The 21,595-nt window shown below is 45.5% G+C and overlaps 1 protein-coding gene across 2 annotated transcripts; it reads left to right on the top strand.

Annotated features, from left to right (window-relative positions):
• The first annotated feature begins 8,318 nt into the window (after window positions 1–8,318).
• On the top strand, window positions 8,319–20,684 carry LOC119934328 (ADP ribosylation factor like GTPase 2 binding protein). Of its 2 annotated transcripts, none has more exons than XM_038753788.1 (7): window positions 8,319–8,409; window positions 11,717–11,783; window positions 13,219–13,280; window positions 15,817–15,923; window positions 16,858–16,943; window positions 17,746–17,842; window positions 19,697–20,684. In XM_038753788.1, exons 1-7 carry the CDS (start codon window positions 8,343–8,345, stop codon window positions 19,865–19,867), a joined length of 657 nt encoding a protein of 218 aa, XP_038609716.1. In that variant the 5' UTR covers window positions 8,319–8,342; the 3' UTR covers window positions 19,868–20,684. The 2 variants fall into 2 exon arrangements, with proteins under 2 accessions (XP_038609716.1, XP_038609717.1); XM_038753789.1 differs by having other exon boundaries at window positions 8,320–8,409; window positions 19,174–20,684.
• The last annotated feature ends 911 nt before the right edge of the window (window positions 20,685–21,595 follow it).

Raw genomic sequence — 21,595 nt, 5'->3', positions numbered from 1 at the left:
TGCATTAAGAAATGTGCTGGTTTTTCTCCTTTGTAAAATGGTGGTTTCCCAAGGACTTGCAAATCCTGGGAGTGGAGAGGCAATTGCTATGGTGTCAACCCCAGCGTTTAGCCCATAGTTAGCCCTTAATGCCATAGTTATGCCAGGATGAAAGTGTTTACAAGAGTTAGACTGGCAAAGTGACTCTGGAATTTTGCCCCCCAGGTGCTCTTTCAATTTTCAGAACTCCACCTTTGATCTCTGTAATCTCTTGAAACCTATTTATATATTTATTCTCAATCCAACCTTGGGCCAGAAGACCTAAAAAAAAAAAAAGACAAGGAAAGGAGATGAATATTGGGAATAAGTAGAAGCTGTTTATGGGCAGAGAACTGTCTACCAACTCTGTTGTATGCTCTCCCAAGTGCTTAGTACACTGCTCTGCATACAGTAAGCACTCACTAAATACCACTGAGAAGCTAGTGGCCTAATGGAAAGAGCACTGACCTGGGAACCCAGCTCTGCCAGTCAAGTGATGGAGCAAGTGACCTTGAGCAAGTCCCTTAACTTCACTGGGCCTCAGTTTCCTCAGCTGTAAAATGGGGATTAAATATCTCATCTCCCTCCCACTTGGACTGTGAGCCGCATGTGGGACGGGGACTGTGTCCAAGATGACTAAATTGTATCTATTCCCAAGGCTTAGAACAGCACTTGACACATAGTAAGTGCTTAACAAATACAATAATAATAACGATCAGAGATTTTTGGAGAGAATCAGCTTGAAGGCTTGTAGTCATGATGTCACAATCACCAAATTTTCTTCTGAAGTCTTAGTGGGTGGAGGAACAGGAGGAGAGAGGAAAAAAGCTCTAACGGGAAAGAATGCAAATCTGTTTATAGGAAAAGTTCCTTATGCTGAGATCAAAAAAAATAAAATAACAGTGTTGAGGTGACTGACCATGTCACTGCTGGTGGTAATTCCAGAAAATATCAGCTCATACTCAGCACCTACCAATTATTAAAATAAAATAACAGTGTTGAGGTGACTGACCATGTCACTGCTGGTGGTAATTCCAGAAAATATCAGCTCATACTCAGCACCTACCAATTATTAATCAATAAAGGGTGTGTATTGAGCTCTTACTGTGTGCAGAGCGCTATACAGTGTACTTGGGAGAATAAAATGCAACAGAATTAGCAGATGCTTTCCTTGTGCTATTTTAGTAGTCACCCCAAATGGAAAGACTGGAACTCACTGAAGAGCCCAATATCATCTCCCTAATCAATAATGAGTAAGCTTATTGTGGGTAGGGAATGTGACTACCAATTTATTTTACTCTCCCAAGCATGTAGTACAGTGCTCTGTCAGTGCTCAATAAATACCATTGATTGTGTAGATTTTTCTAAAGAAAAGAGAAGCAGCGTGGCTCAGTGGAATGAGTATGGGCTTTGGAGTCAGAGGTCATGGGTTCAAACCCCAGCTCTGCCAATTGTCACCTGTGTGACTTCGGGCAAGTCGTTTAACTTCTCTGGGCCTCAGTTACCTCATCTGTAAAATGGGGATTAAGACTGAGCCCCCCGTGGGACAACCTGATCACCTTGTAACCTCCCCAGCACTTAGAACAGTGCTTTGCACATAGTAAGTGCTTAGTAAATGCCATTATTATTATTATTAAAATGGCTAGCACCCTCAGGGAGCATGAGTCCTTTCCTGATTTGGGATTCTCTGAGATACCCAGCACACTAATGATAATAATAATAACTCTGATATTTGTGAAGTGCTTACAGTGTGCCAAGAATTGTACTTAGCACTGTGGTAAACTAATCAGATTAGACATAGTCCGTGTCCCACATGGAGATCACAGTCTTAATCCCCATTTTATAGATGAGGCAGCTATGGCACAGGGAAGCGAAATGACTAACCCAAGGTCATACAGCAGACAAATGGCGGGGCTGGGATTACAACGCAGGTCCTCTGATTCCCAGGCCCGTGCTGTATCCACTGGGCCACACTGTTTCTTTCATCTGTTTGGAGAAAAAAAGGTGTTTGGGGAAAACTGTAAAGTACGCAAGAATTGAGTTGCTGTGAAATGAAGGTAGACACAGCACCAGTAACATCTTAATCAAAATTGTGTTTATTGCTGACACGTTTTTAATGAGAATCAGCTTCTACAGAGCTTTGAATCTTTTCTGTACAGGTGGAATGAAGTCTAGATATCCTCCTGGGATCCACAGTTCTTGAAATCCCTTTTCCTGAGAACGTCCGTGGAGGGAAGACCTCTCAGCCGTTTCCACTTCAGATTTCTCACGTTCCTGACGGCAAGTTGTTTCACCATTGGTAGGTGACTTTATGAGTTCATTAAACCTTGCTCATTTGCAGCAGCACTGAGGGCTCACAGTCTTAGTCCCTGTCTTAGTCCCCGTTTTACAGATGAGGTAACTGAGGCCCAGAGAAGTGAAGTGACTTGCCCAAAGTCACCCAGCTGACAAGTGGTGGAGCCGGGATTTGAACCCATGACCTCAGACTCCAAAGCCCGGGCTCTTTCCACTGAGCCACGCTGCTTCTCACACGTTAATGATCCACAGTGGATTTTGTTTTGTTGTCTGTCTCCCCCTTCTAGACTGTGAGCCCGCTGTCGGGTAGGGACCGTCTCTAGATGTTGCCGACTTGGACTTCCCAAGCGCTTAGTACAGTGCTCTGCACACAGTAAGTGCTCAATAAATACGATGGAATGAATGAATGAATAAGGACCTTCTGCTAGAAACACCTAGCTGTAGTTTTTCATTGTCGTTTTTATTGAGTGCTTACTGTGTGAAAAGCACTGTACTAAGTGCTTGGTAGTACAAAACAATAATAAACGAACACATTCCCTGCCCACAGTTCTTCACTGGTTCTCTTTTTACCTCTCTGCCTGCCTTCTTTCGGTCTCTTTCGTTGTCTCTCCCTCTAAGCCCCATCCTATAATGGTTGGCATCCTCAAGGCTTTCTCCTCTAATCACTTTACACACTCTTGGGGTGTTCATCTACTTAGACCTCAATGAGGATGAGATGCCAACTTCACCTTGCTAGTCCTGTCCCCTCTCCTCTCCAACATCACATTTCCTCCTGCCTCTAGTATATCTCTACTTGGATGTCCACCGGCACTTGAAACTCAATATGCCCCGACTTTTCCGAAATCCTCTCCTCCATCTAACTACAGTTGACAACACCATTCTCCCTATCCCTCAAGGCCATAACTGTGACTTGATCCTTGACTCATCCTTCTCTTTCAATCTCCATTTTCAGTCTGTCACTAAATCTTTCACAATTCTTCCAGGAGCTGCCCATTCTTCTCCATCCCAAATAACGCCATGCTAGTCTAGGTTATATCCCAGCTTGAGTAGTCTCCTCTTTGATCTTCTTTGTCTCCAGTCGTCGCCCCTCTCCACTCCGTTTTTCACCCTGCTGCCGTGAAATTCTGCATAGTTGTTCCCACTTCTCAGACACCTCCAACGGCTACCTTTTCCTCTCTGCTTGATAAATGCTATTGAGTGACGTATGTTTTGCAAAACAGAAAAATTAATCAATTTCAACGAATTGGGAGGCGGATTCATTCAGATTTCAATGGGGATCTTCATCCAGAAGAGTAAGTGCCTTCCAAATCATAAATGCAAAATGGATCGAGGGCTCCAATATCTCCTGGGGAATAGTTCAGTGCTTCACACAGTAAGCGCTCAATAAATACGATTGATTGAATCCTCCCACTCTGCTGTCTAGCACAAATGATAGCTATTACACTGTATTTGATCACCAGTTCAGTTCCTACCACAGTGTACCGAGGATGGAAATTGTATCTACCAACTCTACTGTTCTGTACTCTCCCATGTGCTCAGTACAGAGCTCTGCACACATTAAGTGCTCAATAAATACTGTGGATTGATTGATTAAATGAAATGCCTTGGGCCTCTAAATTTAGCTGTTTTCCCAAGGTAGCTTGTCCCTCACAATAAGGTCAGGATTGGAAAAGCTAAAAGCACCTTAACTTCCTTCCCATTCTCCCCCCCCAATCCCCAACTTCCTTTATGGAACATCACTCCTGAAATTCTCTCATCTACCGTCTATAGCTTTCTCTCCTCTAACCTCTTATCCTCTCTTCTTCTTCCCCTCTAACATCTTCCTGCCCCCACTCCTCCCTATGAATCAAAAATATTTGAGCACCTGTGCTGAGCAAGAGTGCAATAGAACAAGTAGACATGGTCCCTGCCCTCAAGGAGTCTACAGTCTAATGGGGAGGGAACGGACAATAAAATAATTACAGAGAGGAGGAAATCACAGTGTATAAAGGAGTAGAAAGATATGTATATAAGTGCTCTGGAGGTTAGGGGCAGGGGGTGGGGGAAGATTGCCCAAATGTTTACTAGGACAAGTGAGGAAGAGGTGGGGAGATTAGAAATTAATCAGGTAAGGTCTCCTGGAGAAGGTGAGATTTGAAAAGGGCTTTGATGCGGGGAAGAGCAGTGGCCAGTCAAGATGTGAATAATAATAGTTGTGGTATTAAGTGTTTTACTATGTGCCAATCACATAGGAAGTTAGAATCATATCACAGTCCCTGTCCCACATGAGACTCAGAATCTAAGTAGGACGGAAAACAGGTATTAAATCCAAGTATTTTACAGGTAAGGAAACTGAGGCAGAAGCAGCATGGCTAGCGCAAAGAGCACAGACTTGGGAGTCAGAGAACCTGGGTTCGAATGCGGCTCCATCACTTATCTGCTATGTGACCTTGGGTAAGTCATTTCTCTTCTCTGTGCCCTAGTTGTCTTACGCCGTCGAGTTGTTTCCGACCCATAGCGACACCACGGACACATCTCTTTTAGTGCGCCCCACTCTCTTTCTGCAATCTTGGTGCCTTAGTTACCTCATCTGTAAAATGGGGGTGAAGATTGTGAGCCCCACGTGGCATATGAGAAACAGCGTGGCACAGTGGAAAGAGCCCGGGCTTTGGAGCCAGAGGTCATGGGTTCAAATCCCAACTCTGCCAATTGTCAGCTGTGTGACTCTGGGCAAGTCACTTAACTTCTCTGTGCCCCAGTTACCTCATTTGTAAAATGAGGATTAAGACTGTGAGCCCCCCGTGGGACAACCTGATCACCTTGTAACCTCTGCAGCGCTTAGAACAGTGCTTTGCACATAGTAAATGCTTAATAAATGCCATTATTATTATTATTATATGGACTGCGTCCTACCTGATTAGCATGTGTCTACCGCAGTGCTTAGTATAGTGCCTGGCATATAGTAAGCACTTAACAAATACCATTTTAAAAAATAGAACAGTTAAGTGACTTGTCCAAAGTCACACAAGGGGCAAATGGAAGAATCAATGTTAGAACCCAGACCCTCAACTCTCAGGGCCTTGCTCTTTCCAAAAAGCCAGGTTGCTTCCCACGCTGTGAATATTGGGGGGCAGTACTAAGTGAGCATTAAGTCTGGGGTTGGAGAAAATTCATTCAATTATTTATTGAGCACTTACTGTGTTCAGAGCACTGTACTAAGCATTTGGGAGAGTGCAATATAACAGACGCATTTTCTTCCCCCAGTGAGTTTACAGTCTAGAGGGGGAGACAGATATTAATATAAAATTATAGATATGTACAAAGTGCTGTGGGGCTGGGAGGGGGGATGAATACAGGGACAAAGAGTGGAGTACGGCTAGTGGTAAAAATTGGACCAACTCCTATCAATCCAGTGATCGTATTTATTGAGTGTGTACTGTACTAAGCGCTTGGGGGAGAGTACAGTCCACCAGAGCTGGTAGACAAGTTCCCTGCCCACAATGAGTTTACAGTCCAGAGAGAAGTCTCAATTCCTCCTCTCCTTCCCGACAGTTCCTCCGTTCCCAGGCCTTTCTCTCCTCTCACCATCTCATCCTGGCTCTGCCACTTGTCTGCTGTGTGACCTTGGGTAAGTCACTTCTCTGTGCCTCAGTTACCTCATCTGTAAGTATGAGGGTTGAGAAGGTGAGTCCCACATGGAACAGGGACTGTGTCCATCTTGATTTGCTTGTATCCACCCCAGTGCTTAGTACAGTGACTGGCACATAGTAACTGCTTAACAAATTCATTCATTCAGTCGTATTTATTGAGGGCTTACTGTGTGCAGAGCACTGTACTAAGTGCTTGGGAAGTACAATTCAGCAACAGAGACAGGCCCTGCCCACAACGGGCTCACAGCCTTGAAGATGCCATTACTGTACTAAGTGCTTGGGAAGTACAAGTCATTCATTCATTTGTATTTATTGAGCGCTTACTGTGTGCAGAACACTGTACTAAGCGCATGGGAAGTACAAATCGGCAACATATAGAGACGGTCCCTACTCTACAACAGGTTCACAGTCTAGAAGGGGGAGACAGCAACAAATAGAGACAATAATAATAGTATTTAAGTGCTTACTATGTGCAAAGCACTGTTGTAAGTGCTGGGGTAGTACAAGGTAATCAGGGTGTCCCACGTAGGGCTCATAGACTTCATCCCCATCTTATAATAATAATAATGATGGCATTTATTAAACGCTTACTATGTGCAAAGGGCTGTTCTAAGCGCTGGGGAGGTTACAAGGTGATGAGGTTGTCCCACAGGGGGCTCAGTCTTAAACCTCATTTTACAGATGAGGGAACTGAGGCCCAGAGAAGTGAAGTGACTTGCCTAAAGTCACACAGCTGACAATTGGCAGAGGAGGGATTTGAACCCGTGACCTCTGACTCCAAAGCCCGGGCTCCTTCCACTGAGCCATGTTGCTTCTCCCTTCTTTACAGATGAGGGAACTGAGACCCAGATAGTAATGGTGGTATTTGTTAAGCGCTTACTATGTGCAAGACACTGTTCTAAGTGCTGGGGGGGATACAAGGTGATCTATTTTACTTGTTCATATCTATTCTATTTATTTTATTTTGTTAATATGTTTGGTTTTGTTCTCTGTCTCCCCCTTCTAGACTGTGAGCCCACTGTTGGGTAGGGACTGTTTCTGTATGTTGCCAACTTGTACTTCCCAAGTGCTTAGTACCGTGCAGCGCTCAATAAATACGATTGATTGATCAGGTTGTCCCACTTGGGGCTCACAGTCTTAATCCCCATTTTACAGATGAGGTAACTGAGGCACAGAGAAGCAGCGTGGCTCAGTGGAAGGAGCCCGGGCTTTGGAGTCAGAGGTCATGGGTTCAAATCCCAGCTCCGCCACTTGTCAGCTGTGTGACTTTGGGCAAGCCACTTCACTTCTCTGGGCCTCAGTTACCTCATCTGTAAAATGGACATTGAGACTGTGAGCCCCCCCGTGGGACAAACTGATCGCCTTGTAACCTCCCCAGCGCTTAGAACAGTGCTTTGCACATAGTAAGCACTTAACTTCTCTGTAATAATGGCATTTATTAAGTGCTTACTATGTGCAAAGCACTGTTCTAAGCGCTGGGGAGGTTACAAGGCGATCAGTTTGTCCCACGGGGGGGCTCACAGTCTCAATGTCCATTTTACAGATGAGGTAACTGAGGCCCAGAGAAGTGAAGTGGCTTGCCCAAAGTCACACAGCTGACAAGTGGCGACTTGGCCAATACCTGCCCACAGCCTAGGAGATGCCATTTATTATTATTATTATTATTATTGTTGTTGTTGTTATTATTGTTATTACCTCATCCCCGCCCCAATTCCCCCTGAGGTTGGTCCTCTCTCCTCCCTCTCCCTCCCTCCTCCATCCTTCGCCCGTGGAGGCCCCGACGCGGCGGGCGAGGCGCTGATTGGCTCCTCGGCGGAGCGGCCCGCGCCCTGATTGGCTGGCTGCTGGCGGAAGGGGCTGTTGCCATGGTGACGGGGGGCGGGGCTCGGCCAACGGCGAAGCTCGCCGGGCTCGCGCCCGGTGGGGCCGCGGAGCCTGAGGAGGCGGCGGCGGCTGCAGGGGCAGGAGGAACGGCGGCCTGTCGGGCAGTAAGGGCTAAGTGTCCCCCACCATATCCCTTCCCCATTCCTGCCTTGACTCTAAGGACTGGTTGGCGCATGCGCCGCCGGCCTGGCCACCCCCCCCCCCACCACGGGACGATCAGGCGCATGCGCCACCGGCCTGGCCACATCCCCGAAACAGGACGGCGCATGCGCTACCGACCTCCCCCTCCCTCCAGACGAGCTGGCGCATGCGCCGGCGGCCTGGACACCCCCACCGACTGGATGGCGCATGCGCCACCGGCCTGGCCACACCCCCTGGGAAGAGCTGGCGCATGCGCCGGCGGCCTGGACGCCCCCACCGACTGGATGGCGCATGCGCTCCCGACCTGGCCACACCCTCTTGGACGAGCTGGCGCGTGCGCAAACGGCACGGGCACCCCCACCGACGGGATTGCGCATGCGCAGCCGCCTCAGGCCAAGCATCCCCCAATTGTGGTACTTACTAAGCGCCTACTATGTGCCAGGTATCGTACTGAGCGCTGGGGGAGATGCAAGCCTTCCCTGACTGAGCCCCCCCCCACCCCTTTTCCCCTTACTTGCTCCTTCATTCATCCTCCCCCACCACACAGGTAGAGATCTGGCTTATTTTTTTATTTATAATAGTAATAATGAGGGTGGCATTTTGTTAAGCGCTTACTATGTGCCAAGCACTGTTCTAAGCGCCGGGGAGGGTACAATCAATCAGTCAATCGTATTTATTGAGCGCTTACTGTGTGCAGAGCACTGGACTAAGTCAATCAATCAATCAGTCGTATTTATTGAGCGCTTACTGTGTGCAGAGCACTGTACCAAGCGCTTGGGAAGTCCAAGTTGGCAACATATAGAGACAGTCCCTACCCAACAGTCTAGAAGGGGGAGACAGAGAACAAAACCAAACATACCAACAAAATAAAATGAATAGATATGTACAAGTAAGATAAATAAATAGAGTAATAAATAGGTATAAACATATATACATATAAACAGGTGCTGTGGGGAAGGGAAGGAGGTAAGATGGGGGGATGAGGACGAGGGGGAGAGGAAGGAAGGGGCTCAGTCTGGGAAGGCCTCCTGGAGGAGGTGAGCTCTCAATAGGGCCTTGAAGGTGATCAGGTGGTCCCACGTGGGGCTCACAGTCTTCATCAGTCTTCTAGACTGTGAGCCCACTGTTGGGTAGGGACCATCTATGTTGCCAACTTGTACTTCCCAAGCGCTTAGTACAGTGTTCTGCACACAGTAAGCGCTCAATAAGTATGATTGATCCCCATTTGACAGATGAGGGGGCTGAGGCACAGAGAAGTGAAGTGACTTGCCCAAAGTCAAACGTATGTCTCTCTCCCCCTTTAGACTGTGAGCTCCTCGTGGGCAGGGAATGTGTCTGTTATATTGTATTCTCCCAAGCGCTTAGTACAGTGAGACTGAGTCCCCTCCTTTCCCTCCCCCTCGCCCTACTTCCTTCCCCTCCCCACAGCACCTGTATATATGTTTGTACAGATTTATTACTCTATTTTGCTTGTGCATATTTACTATCCTATTTATTTTATTTTGTTAATGATTTGCATCTAGCTTTACTTCAATTTATTCTGACGACTTGACACCTGTCCACATGTTTTGTTTTGTTGCCTGTCTACCCCTTCTAGACTGTGAGCCCGTTGTTGGGTAGGGACCGTCTCTAGATGTTGCCAACTTGTACTTCCCAAGCGCTTAGTACAGTGCTCTGCACACAGTAAGCGCTCAATGAATAGGAGAAGCAGCGTGGCTCAGTGGAAAGGGCATGGACTTGGGAGTCAGAGGTCATGGATTCTTATCCCGGCTCCGCCACATGTCTGCTGCTGTCTGCTGTGTGACCTTGGGCAAGTCACTTCACTTCTCTGTGCCTCAGTTCCCTCGTGTGTAAAATGGGGATGAAGACTGAGCCCATTGTGGGACAACCTGATTACCTTATATCCCCCCAGCGCTTAGAACAGTGCTTCGCACATAGGAAGCGCTTAACAAATGCCATTATTAGTATTATTATTACAGTGCTTTGCACAGTGAGTGCTCAATATATACAACAATGAATAATAATAATAATAATAATAATAATATTTGTTAAGCACTGAGCCCTTGGCGGGCAGGGCTTGTCTCTATTTGGATTGTACTTTCCAAGTGCTTAGTACAGTGCTCTGTACACAGTAGATTGATTGATTCAAGGAATGGCTACTATGTGCCAGGCAGTGTACTAAGCCCTGGGAGAGATGCAAGCCTTCCCTGACTGAGCATCCCCTCCTGTTTTCCCCTTACCTACTCCTTCATTCATCCGTCCCCACACCACGAATGTATAGATCTGTAATTTGTTTATCTATTTATCTATTTATATTAATGCCTGTCTCCCCCTCTAGATTGTGAGCTCCTTGTGGGCAGGGAATGTGTCTGCTTGTTGTTACATTGTACTGTCCCAAGTGCTTAGTGCAGTGCTTTGCATACAGTAAGCGCTCAATATATGCGATTGAATGAATAATAATAGTGGTATTTGCTAAGCGCTTACTGTGTGCCAGGCACTGTACTAAGCGCTGGGGGAGATGCAAGCCTTGCTAGACTGAGCCCTCCTCTCCTCTTTTCCCCTCCTTCATTTATCCTTCCTCCCTTCCCCAAAGTGTGCATGCACACACACACACACATATATGAATCTATCTATTTAAATGCTTATTTATATTAATATCTGTTCCCCCCCCAATCACGAGCGCGAATATTTTATATTGTACTTTCCCAAGCGTTTAGTACAGTGCTTGGCACACAGTAAGCGCTCAATAAATATGATTGAATGAAGAATAATAATAATAGTAATGGTATTTGTTAAGAGCTTACTATGTGCCAAGCACTGTTCTAAGCACTGGGGTAGATACAAGGTAATCAGGTTGGACGCAGTTCCTGTCCCACATGGGGCTCACGGTCTTAATTCCCATTTTACAGATGAGATCACTGAGGCACAGAGAAGTGAAGTAACTTGCCCAAGATCGCAGAGCAGAGCAGAGCTCGTCCCCCTCTCCATCCCCCCACATCTTACCTCCTTCCCTTCCCCACGGCACCTGTATATATGTATATATGTTTGTACATATTTATTACTCTTATTCATTTATTTATTTTACTTGTACATATCTATTCTATTTATTTTATTTTGTTAGTATGTTTGGTTTTGTTCTCTGTCTCCCCCTTTTAGACTGTGAGCCCACTGTTGGGTAGGGACTGCCTCTATATGTTGCCAATTTGTACTTCCCAAGCGCTTAGTACAGTGCTCTGCACACAGTAAGCGCTCAATAAATACGATTGATGATGATGATGAAGTGGCAGAGGCGGGATGAGAACCCATGACCTTCAGGTCCACGCTCTTGCCAGTAGGCCATGCTGCTTCTCTAATCGGGTGGGACCCAGTCCCCGTCCCACGTCGGGGCTTACGGTCTTCATCCCCACTTTCCAGATGAGAGAGCTGAGGCACAGAGATGTTCCCCCGATTCATTCATTCAGTTTTATTTATTGAACGTTTACTGTGTGCAGAGCACCGTACTAAGCGCTTGGGAGAGTACAGTGCGACAGTAGACAGACAGTCCCTGCCCATGACGAGCATGCAGTCTAGAAGGGAGTCTTATAGTTTAGAAATGGAGTGACTTGGCCAAGGTCACACAGCATTTGGCAGCCCTGGAGCGTGCCATCCACCACCCGTGGGATGGGGAGCATGGGGAGCCGAGGGTGACCCTCGGTTCAGGGCACAACACTCCTCCCTTCGCTAACTGTGCCTCCTTCCCTCCCTTCCAGGTGGCTGTAATGCCACGGGGCCTGGGGCGATGGACACTGTAGAAGAAGAAAACTTGGCGCTGTCCTTGTGAGTACCTAATCAATTGATCAGTCATATTTATATTTATAATAATTACGACGTACCAAGCACTGGGGTGGAGACAAGCAGATTGGGTTGGGGACACATTTCTGTATATAGCTGATGGACACTGTAGAAGAAGAAAACTTGGCACTGTCCTTGTGAGTACCTAATCAATTGATCAGTCATATTTATATTTATAACAATTATGATGTACCAAGCACTGGGGTGGAGACAAGCAAATTGGGTTGGGGACACATTTCTGTATATAGCTGATGGACACTGTAGAAGAAGAAAACTTGGCACTGTCCTTGTGAGTACCTAATCAATTGATCAGTCATATTTATATTTATAATAATTATGAAGTACCGAGCACTGGGGTGGAGACAAGCAAATTGGGTTGGGGACACATTTCTGTATATAGCTGATGGACACTGTAGAAGAAGAAAACTTGGTGCTGTCCTTGTGAGTTCCTAATCAATTGATCAGTCATAGTTATATTTATAATAATTATGATGTACCGAGCACTGGGGTGGAGACAAGCAAATTGGGTTGGGGACACATTTCTGTATATAGCTGATGGACACTGTAGAAGAAGAAAACTTGGCACTGTCCTTGTTAGTACCTAATCAATTGATCAGTCATATTTTATAATAATTATGAAGTACCAAGCACTGGGGTGGAGACAAGCAAATTGGGTTGGGGACACATTTCTGTATATAGCTGATGGACACTGTAGAAGAAGAAAACTTGGCACTGTCCTTGTGAGTACCTAATCAATTGATCAGTCATATTTATATTTATAACAATTATGATGTACCAAGCACTGGGGTGGAGACAGCAAATTGGGTTGGGGACACATTTCTGTATATAGCTGATGGACACTGTAGAAGAAGAAAACTTGGCACTGTCCTTGTGAGTACCTAATCAATTGATCAGTCATATTTATATTTATAATAATTATGAAGTACCGAGCACTGGGGTGGAGACAAGCAAATTGGGTTGGGGACACATTTCTTCTGTATATATCTGAAATGTATTAACCTGTTTGTATTAATGAAGTGGAATGGAAATTATGGTATTTGTTAAGTACTTATTATGTGTCAAGATCTGTACTAAGCGTGGAGTTGACACAATACGGTCCAGTCAGACAGTCCCCATCTCACATGGGGTTCATAGTGTAAGGGGGAGGGAGAATAGGTATTTAACACCCATTTTGCAGATGAGGGAATTGAGGCACGGAGAAGTTAAGTAACCAGCGTAAAATCACAGAGCAGGCAGGCGATGGGGTCAGAATTAGAACCAGGACACAGGGCTCCTCCAAGTTTCAAATTGCTGAAAGCTGCTAATGTGTTTAATATGGTGCCATATGGACACTCTAAAGAAGCGTTAAATAACAATGCTTTGACAAAAACTAACCCTTCAACTCATTTGTTTGTTTTAGCTCGTCCCCCTCTGATGCAGAATTTGATGCTGTGGTTGGATACATAGAGGATATAATCATGGGTAAGTTTCAGGTATTAGCTGTAAAAGGAGCCAACGTAACAAAAGTAAAAGTGAAGTTCAGAAAAGACCGGGAAACACAGTTTTCACTGTGTCTGATTCAGCGCCATTAGTTCCTTGATTTACTGAGCCTAATTATCAAACCAATCTGCAGGATTTAAAAAAAACCTCACCACCCTGCAAAGGCTCTCCTGCCGCTGAGCACTGCTTCTTGCTGCAGTTTATCACAGAAGTTATTTTCTCCAAGAATGAAAACTCACTGGCTGAATTTGCGGCAAACAGGGTAAAACCCTAAACCAAACTTGGTTTACACTTAAAAGTAACGGGAATTTGCAACCAGGTTTCGTAGGTCAAGTGAAAGCCATTTAAGACTGCAGACAAGTTTTTTGGGGTTTTTTTAAAATGGTATTTGTTAAGCCCTTACTATGTGCCAGGCACTGTACTAAGCGCTGGAATAGATACAAGATAATTGGGTTAGACACAGTCTCTGTCCTGCATAGGGTTAACGGTCAATCCCCATTTTACAGGTGAGGTAACTGAGACACAGAAAAGTTAAGTGACTCACCCAAGGCCACATAGCAGACAGGTGGTAGAGCAGAAACTTATGTGACTTCGTTCTTGGGCATGGCTCTTGATTGGCCTCAGAGGCAGCTAGATGGGCACGAAACACCTCTTTTCCCTTTAGAGAAAGTGAAATGAAAGTTGGAAATTTCTTTTTTCCAGATTTAATTATCTGGGTGCACTGCAGTTGCTTTAGCCAAAAATAATCTAGGGTATTAAGTTTTGAAAAGTAGTGAATTTCTTTGAATTTAATAAAGTAGGTTGATGCATTATCTGAATTACAGTTAACTATCTGTAAAGAATTAACACTGAATAATTCCTGGATCTTCCCTTTGCTTTCCTCTGAGGACTTCTCTTCCTTGTGGTTCCCTGTGGGACAGGGACTGTGTCCAGACTGATTATTTTGTATCTACTGCAGTGCTTAGTACAGTGCTCAAGCACTTAGTACAATCCTCTGCACACAGTAAGCGCTTAATAAATACGATTGAATTAACAGTGCTCAGCATATAATAGGCACTCAACAAATACCAGTCAAGCTAGACTGTGAGCTCGTCGTGGGCAGGGAAATGTGTCTGTCGTTGTACTGTACTCTCCCAAGTGCTTAGTACAGTGCTTTGCACACAGTAAGTGCTCAAATATGTTTGAATTAATATAGAAGACATTTAACAGATACCAACTAATCAATCAGTGATGGTATTAATTGAGCGCTTACTGTATCCAGAGCACTATACTGAGCACATAGGAGAGTACTATATAGCACATACATGTATTCCCTGCCCATAATGAGCTTACAGTCTCCCACAATTAATGATAATAATAATAATTGTATTTGTTAAGCACTTACTATATGCCCAGCACTCTACTAAGCGCTGGGACAGATACTAAGTAATTGAGTTAGTAGTAGTAATAATAATAGTGGTAGTCTGGTAGAAAGGTAGGTTCCAGGAAAGCTCAACAAATATTTTCCTTGTCCACCTGGTGCTTGCCATTGCAAAAGTCCTTGTCCTGCGGCTTCTCAATTTTGTATGAATTTATTATTCTATTTTATTTGTGCATATTTATTCTGTTTTATTTTGTTAATATGTTTTGTTTTGTTCTCCGTCTCCCCCTTCTAGACTGTGAGCCCACTGTTGGGTAGGGACCATCTCTCTATGTTGCCAACTTGTACTTCCCAAGCGCTTAGTACAGTGCTCTGCACACAGTAAGCACTCAATAAATACGATTGAATGAATGAATGAACAATACCCTCGCCCCCAGGCAGGCTTTGCTGGGGTCAACCTGGACTTCTACTGTATGAGGGGAGTTCATTTTTAGCATTGTAGAATACTCTAATGATCTCTTCCAGTCCCCTAGGTCTCTCCATTCATTCATATTTATTGAGCGCTTACTGTGTGCAGAGCACTGTACTAAGCGCTTGGGAAGTACAAGTTGGCAACATATAGAGACGGTCCCTACCCAACAGTGGGCTCACAATCTGTAGCTCTTGTCCTAGTAGTTCAAACCTAAAACTACATTGTCTGAATTATGACTCTCCCGGTTCTGTGACTAAAACTGCAGAATATCTGTCAGCAAATCCCTTTTGGAAAAGCAGTCATCTGATACTTTTTTTTTAACCTTCCCCTCCCCCCCCCCACCTTATTGTTGCCTTCAAGGTATTTAAAAACACATTGTTTATGAACTGGGTCTTTGCATTGCCATTAAATGTGCTATTATGTTTGGTGATGAATTTAGCATGAAATAGAGCGCACTTTTCTCCTCTGAGGCTTTTGCATTAGTGAGACCGGTTATGACGGACATTTCTTTTGGGAGGAGAGGTGTAATCTGTTGAAATAGTGGTTTTTGCCTCGAAAAATCTTTTTTCACTTGTAAGTGAAGATGAGGAATAGTTCAGCTTTTCTAGCAGGTCACACCCCACAAAGCTGTTACGCTGAGAAAAATTTAGGACTGATCTGAATATGCTCTCGCTATTGTGCTGCAGATGATGAGTTCCAGATGTTACAAAGAAATTTTATGGATAAGTACTACCAGGAATTCGAAGATACCGAAGAGAACAAACTCATCTACACTCCAATTTTTAATGAATATGTAAGTTTGTTTCTTTGCATTCTTACTCTTCCCCCCTCCTCCTACCTTACCTGGCTGCTCTCCTACTGCAGCCTCAGCCCGTTCATATTGCTCCTGCACCACCAACCTACTCACTGTATCTCATTCTCATCTATCTCGCCATCAAACCCACATACACCCCCTGGCCTGGAATTCCCTTCCCTGCCATACTTGACAGGCCATCCCTTCACAGACCTACTAAAATCATGTCTCCTTGAAGAGGCCTTCCCTGGCTAAACTCTCATTTCCACACCGTCATTTACCCTCCCTCCAGCATCACTTATCAATCAATCATATTTATTGAGCGCTTACTGTGTGCAGAGCACTGTGCATTTGGGTCTGTACCTCTTAAGCGCTTTGACATTTAATCCACTGTACTCCCACAGCACTTAGTACATATCCTTATACTCTGTTACTTTCCTCATCTAATTTATTTTAATATTCATCCCTTTAACGTCTCGTCTGACTCCCCCCCTAGACAGTCATTCCTTGTGGGCGGTAATCAGGTCTGCCAACTCTTTTGTAGTGTTTTCTTCCAAATGCTTAGTCTAGTGCTTTGCACTCAGTAAGGTCATTGATTGCTTAATTACTGGTAGATTACAAGATCTATCTAAATCAAGCTTTAGAATTAATTTCTAAAGAGGCAGAGGCCTTTCCTGAGGAGAGGGATTGAACTTTAGCCTGGGAAAGGAATAGTTAAAAAAGTAACATTAGATTTCATTTATTCATGCCCATCCGTCCCACTCAGTATGGATAATTCACTTCACCCATTTCCTGTACTCACTGGTCTGTTGTGGGGCATGGGGAAGCAGTGTGATAGTAAAAGAAATTCCCCTTCCCCAACAGAATCGTGTTTGTTTTTTGTTTTTTATTTGATTTTGGTCTGGCTGACCAGCATTCTTCCTGATAATTGCAGATCTCTCTGGTAGAAAAGTACATTGAAGAGCAGCTGCTGGAGAGGATTCCCGGGTTTAACATGCCCGCTTTTACAGCAACGTTACTGTAAGTCAACCTTTTCCTCCTGCCTTCTCCTCCAAAATTCCCCTTCAGCTCTTTCAGGTTGTTCAGTCAGATCAAAGTTTCCCCAAAAGAGGACCCTCTTGGTCCTTCATTGTAGTGTAGAGGCCAGCAGCAACTCCTTGACTGTCATTGTTAATAATAATGGTATTTGTTAAGCGCTTTGTGCCAAGCACTATACTAAGCGCTGGGGTGGATACAAGCAAATCAAGTCGGACACAGTCCCATGTGGGGCTCAGTTTCAATCCCTTCTTTACAGAAGAGGTAACTGAGGCCCAGAGAAGTGAAGTAACTTGCCCAAGGTCACACAGCAGAGACGTGGTAGCGCTGGGATTAGAACCCATGACCTCCTGACTCCTGGGTCCGTGCTCTTCCTGAGGTTTTTGTGAACACGGTTTGGAGGGCGGAGATACTTCGGGTTAGACAGGCAAGCCACAGCAAGGAGGACCCAGGATTTACCTGGAAATGGTGGGGAGGGGGATTTTTCTGAGACCATCATGCCAAGACATTTTTCTACCTATGGCACTTCGAATTTCATAATAATAATAATAATAACAATGATGCTATTTGTTAAGCGCTTACTGTGTGCCAGACACTTTTCTAATCTCTGGGTTGGAGGCAAGCATATCGGGTTGGACACAGTCCCTGTCCCACGTGGGGCTCACAGTCTTAGTCCCCATTTTCTAGATGAGGTAACCGAGGCACAGAGAAATGAAAGGGACTCGCCCAAGGTCACGTAGCAGACAAGTGGCGTCAAATTTCAAAGCTGCAAACCTCTGTTTTCTAGGCAGCACAGAGACGAGGTGGCAGGCGATATATTTGACATGCTCCTCACGTTCACCGACTTCCTGGCCTTCAAAGAAATGTTCCTGGACTATCGAGCCGTAAGTAACTTCCCTGGGCTATGGTAAACTCTAAGGTTTAGAGGAGAAAGGTCAGACCTCACCCCGCTGGGATCCTGGGCCGGGACCGGCTCCACCCTTCCTCCGGGTACTGGCCTTTTCCCAGAAGGTGAAAGCAGGAAGGGAATGAGCCTGGGAACCCCTGAGCTCAGTTTCATGTCACTGGGTCACAGCCTTCCCCTGGCAGTCGCATTAAATTAGTCTGGGCCTTAAGCGTAACACGAGTCTGCCGTCTGCCTCCAAAAAATGTAAAATGCTCTCCCTCGTCGTCATTTTATTGTGTTTTCTTGGAGATTTCTTTCTGGAAGCAGGGACCAGTTCCCTGGAATGAAGCAGAGGGCAGGGGATTGTTGTCAACCAGTGGCACTGGCACAGCCTTTTGGGCGAGCTAGCCTTTCTGTGCCCTTAGAAGCAAAAAGGGGCCCGACAGGGCTCCCTTCTTTGTGCCCAAACCTTGCCGGCAGGCTGCACCTCCTCACCTCTACCGGCTTCCCATCTCTGTCACTGGATGAGCCATCTCCCACCTCTTCCGCTCCCTCTGCTTCTCCCAGACAGCTTAGGAAGGCTCCGGGGTCCAGACCGTTATCAGAGCTCTGGAGCTGCTGCAACAGAAGCCCCGGCCACCACGCTGCTTCTGACCCCAAGCCCTGCCTCAAGCTCCAAAATTATAATCATAGTCACTGGGGTATCTGTTAAGCGCTTACTATGTGTCAGGCACTGCTGTAAGCGCTGGGGTAGTTACCAGATAATCAGGCCCCACATGGGGCTCACAGAAGTAGGAGGGAAAACGGGTAGTGAGTCCCCATTTTGCAGATGAGGGAATTGAGGCACAGAGAAGTGACTTGGCTAAGGTCACCTTGCCTGCTGCAGGCAGATGGCGGAGCAGGAATTAGAACCCAGGACCTCTGACTCCCGGCCCATGGTCTTTCCACTAGCCCACACTGCTTTTGCAACCAGGGCCAGAGCCAGAACCCCTGCCCCTTAGCTGCGGCATTGGGAGGTAAGAGCAGAGCAAGAACCTTCTTCCTCCCTCAGCTACCCCCATCCACAGTGCGAAGTTAGCACCCCTTTCAACACTGGACCTGTGTTGAGCTGCAGATAGATGCATGTGCTCTTTTGGGTCATAAGGCAGCCACAGGAGGAGGAAGGAATGAACTAATGAACTTTAGTGCCCATTTCGTTCCTATCTGCAAGACTCTTAATCTGGGAAATCATTGCATAAGACCGCACTCAAGTCACTCCTTGCCCCCTTCCCCGCCCCCTTGTCAGCCAAGTTGGATTGCTAATTTAAGGATTGTCCTTTTCTCACTAAGGAAAAAGAAGGTCGAGGCCTGGACTTAAGCAGTGGCTTGGTTGTCACTTCATGCAAATCCTCCTCCGTCCCCCAGAATAATTTTCGACACTAGTTCAGGCCTCGCCAGGAGAGGTCTCGGCTCTTGGACTTCCCGGTGTGAAGCCCGGGCCGTGACCTCAGCGGGTTACATGGTGAAAGCGGCACGAGCGGGAGCAGTTGTTTGGCCAACTGGACCCCATTCTCTGTGAAAATTTCTGTCAAGTGTTGAATGATCCCAGAGAGAGTAACATGAAGCTCGGGGACTGTATGCTGCGTAGCATAGCCCCACATTAACCCCCTGACCTCCCTAGTACACCAGTCCAACATACTCAACGCGGCTCGGGAGAGTTGGAGGGGGAACGTCTCTGGTTCGGGGCTGGCTCCCTTTAGGTCCAAAGAACCAGAACAAGGGGATGAGCCCTCTGCCTCTGGAGCAGGTTGGGTTCAGATGCTTACGCTGATTCGGACCTAAAGGAGGATCTGTTTTTGCAAAATGATCTCAGCACCAAAACCTGCCAGGATTAATGGCCACTTATCAAGGTTGCCTGAAAGAGCCGTATGTCAAGAAACAGCCTGCTTCCGTCTTTGGACTTCCTAAATCCAAGTGTTCAGTGTTTCCCATTGGCCGTCCCAAGAAAAGCCAACTGGATCTTTTCTTCAGTATCTTCGGCTGAATGAAGTGCTCTAAACCTAGGTGTGAATGAGGCATGCGCATGTGTTTATAGTATCCAGTCATCCCAGCTGGTACTTTACTGGTCCCATTATTCCAATCAAAATTTTAAAATGCAGGAGAATATTCAGCCAGAAGTATACAGTAAGCGGATACTCCATTTGCCGATAGGACTTCCCAAAGTAAATCAAAAAATTCTGTGACTTTTGCTCTAAAATTAGAAGTCACCATGGAGGTTCTTTTAAGAATTGTAAATACTAGCCAGTGAGTTCTGGCAGGGGAAGAGCCACAACTTTGTTTCCAAATAGGTCACCTGTTGAGGCTAATTTGTGTTGGAAATGTGATCTTGAAATATGACCCTTTTCTCACAGAATGCTAGCCTGGCTTGTCTGTTTGCTAAAGTCCTGTAGGGTCCAATTGCATTGTTTCTTGTAAAAATGAAACTTACTTCCCAGCTGTTCCACAGCCTCAGTTCTGTCACCACTGGCCCAGCTCTAACCGTCTCCAGATCAGGAGGCAGGTATTTATGTCACTAATAAAATGTTTGGACCATCATTCAGTTCTCTCGAGAGTATGGAAAAAAAACTATGACAAACCTTGTCCCTTTTGAAAGAAGAAAAAGCATATGGTTAACTTCTATTATTTGACTTCCTAGTCAAAGCAAAGTCTACATTAAATTTAGACTATGGGGTGCCAGATATCATTTTCTTTATGTATATATATGTCATGAACTGAGAAACATTTTTGTACTGAGTGTAATTTGTCTTGTGTAAGAAATATCACCCAAACATTAAAGATCACTTCCTTCATTTTGTGCCCAAGTCTGGCTTTGTGGTTCTTAGGGTTTCCTGCAATGGCAATATTTCATTCTTTTCCTTGTTTAGACATGGCTGTCAGGCAAATTCCAGATACAGGACAAAGATGATATGGTGTAAACAAAGTCGTTACCACACTGTTCTCTCCATAAAGAATCTTTTCATCCTTTGTAAGCCTCCATTTCAGTCAAGCCGATTTCTTCAGACTCCCACACCTGGCTTTTAGTCATGCAAATAACCCGGGACAAAAATAGGCTTTGCTACAGCAGACAAGTAGACATTATATTTTACTTCCAAAGCTTCATCACCCGTTATCAGTACTTGACCTTGTCACTCTGAACCATGGTAGAGGCACATAGAAGGTAATAATAAATGGCAACCTCTTGGAAGGGAGAGACAAAATAAACAAACATAAGCAATTGATCAGCTAAAGTGACTGTCAATGCTTCTTTCCTATAGGCAGTAAGCTTGGTGTGAGCAGGAAATGTGTCTACCATCTCTGTTGTGTTATTGTGGCCTAATATAATAATAATGTTGGTATTTGTTAAGCGCTTACTATGTGCCAAGCACTGTTCTAAGCGCTTGGGGGGGATACAAGGTAATCAAGGTTGTCCCATGGGGGGCTCACAGTCTTCATCCCCATTTTGCAGATGAGGAAACTCAGGCCCAGAGAAGTTAAGTGACTTGCCCAAAGTCACACAGCTGACAAGTGGAGGAGCCGGGATTAGAACCCACAACCTCTGACTCCCAAGCCTGGGCTCTTTCCACTGAGCCACGCTGGCCTAGTGGAAAGAGCACAGGCCTGGAGGTCATAAGATCTGGGTTCTAATGCCGACTTCAGCATGTCTGCTGTGTGACCTTGGGCAAGTCACTTCAATTATCTGGGCTTTGGTTACTGTATCTGTAAAGTGGATATT

Source organism: Tachyglossus aculeatus, chromosome 11, assembly GCF_015852505.1.
Source record: "Tachyglossus aculeatus isolate mTacAcu1 chromosome 11, mTacAcu1.pri, whole genome shotgun sequence".
In the NCBI taxonomy this organism is placed as follows: domain Eukaryota; kingdom Metazoa; phylum Chordata; class Mammalia; order Monotremata; family Tachyglossidae; genus Tachyglossus; species Tachyglossus aculeatus.
The sequence above is the reverse complement of the archived record's forward strand: the minus strand, read 5'-3'. Positions and strand labels throughout refer to the sequence as shown.

Excerpts from the sequence above, each read along its gene's own strand:
- LOC119934328 (XM_038753788.1), top strand. The coding sequence starts at position 8,343 with ATGCGCAGCCGCCTCAGGCCAAGCATCCCCCAATTGTGGTACTTACTA. Across the intron at positions 8,410-11,716 it reads AAGCGCCTACTATGTGCCAG|GTGGCTGTAATGCCACGGGG; the intron begins GTATCGTACTGA and ends CCTCCCTTCCAG. Across the intron at positions 11,784-13,218 it reads GAAAACTTGGCGCTGTCCTT|CTCGTCCCCCTCTGATGCAG; the intron begins GTGAGTACCTAA and ends TGTTTGTTTTAG.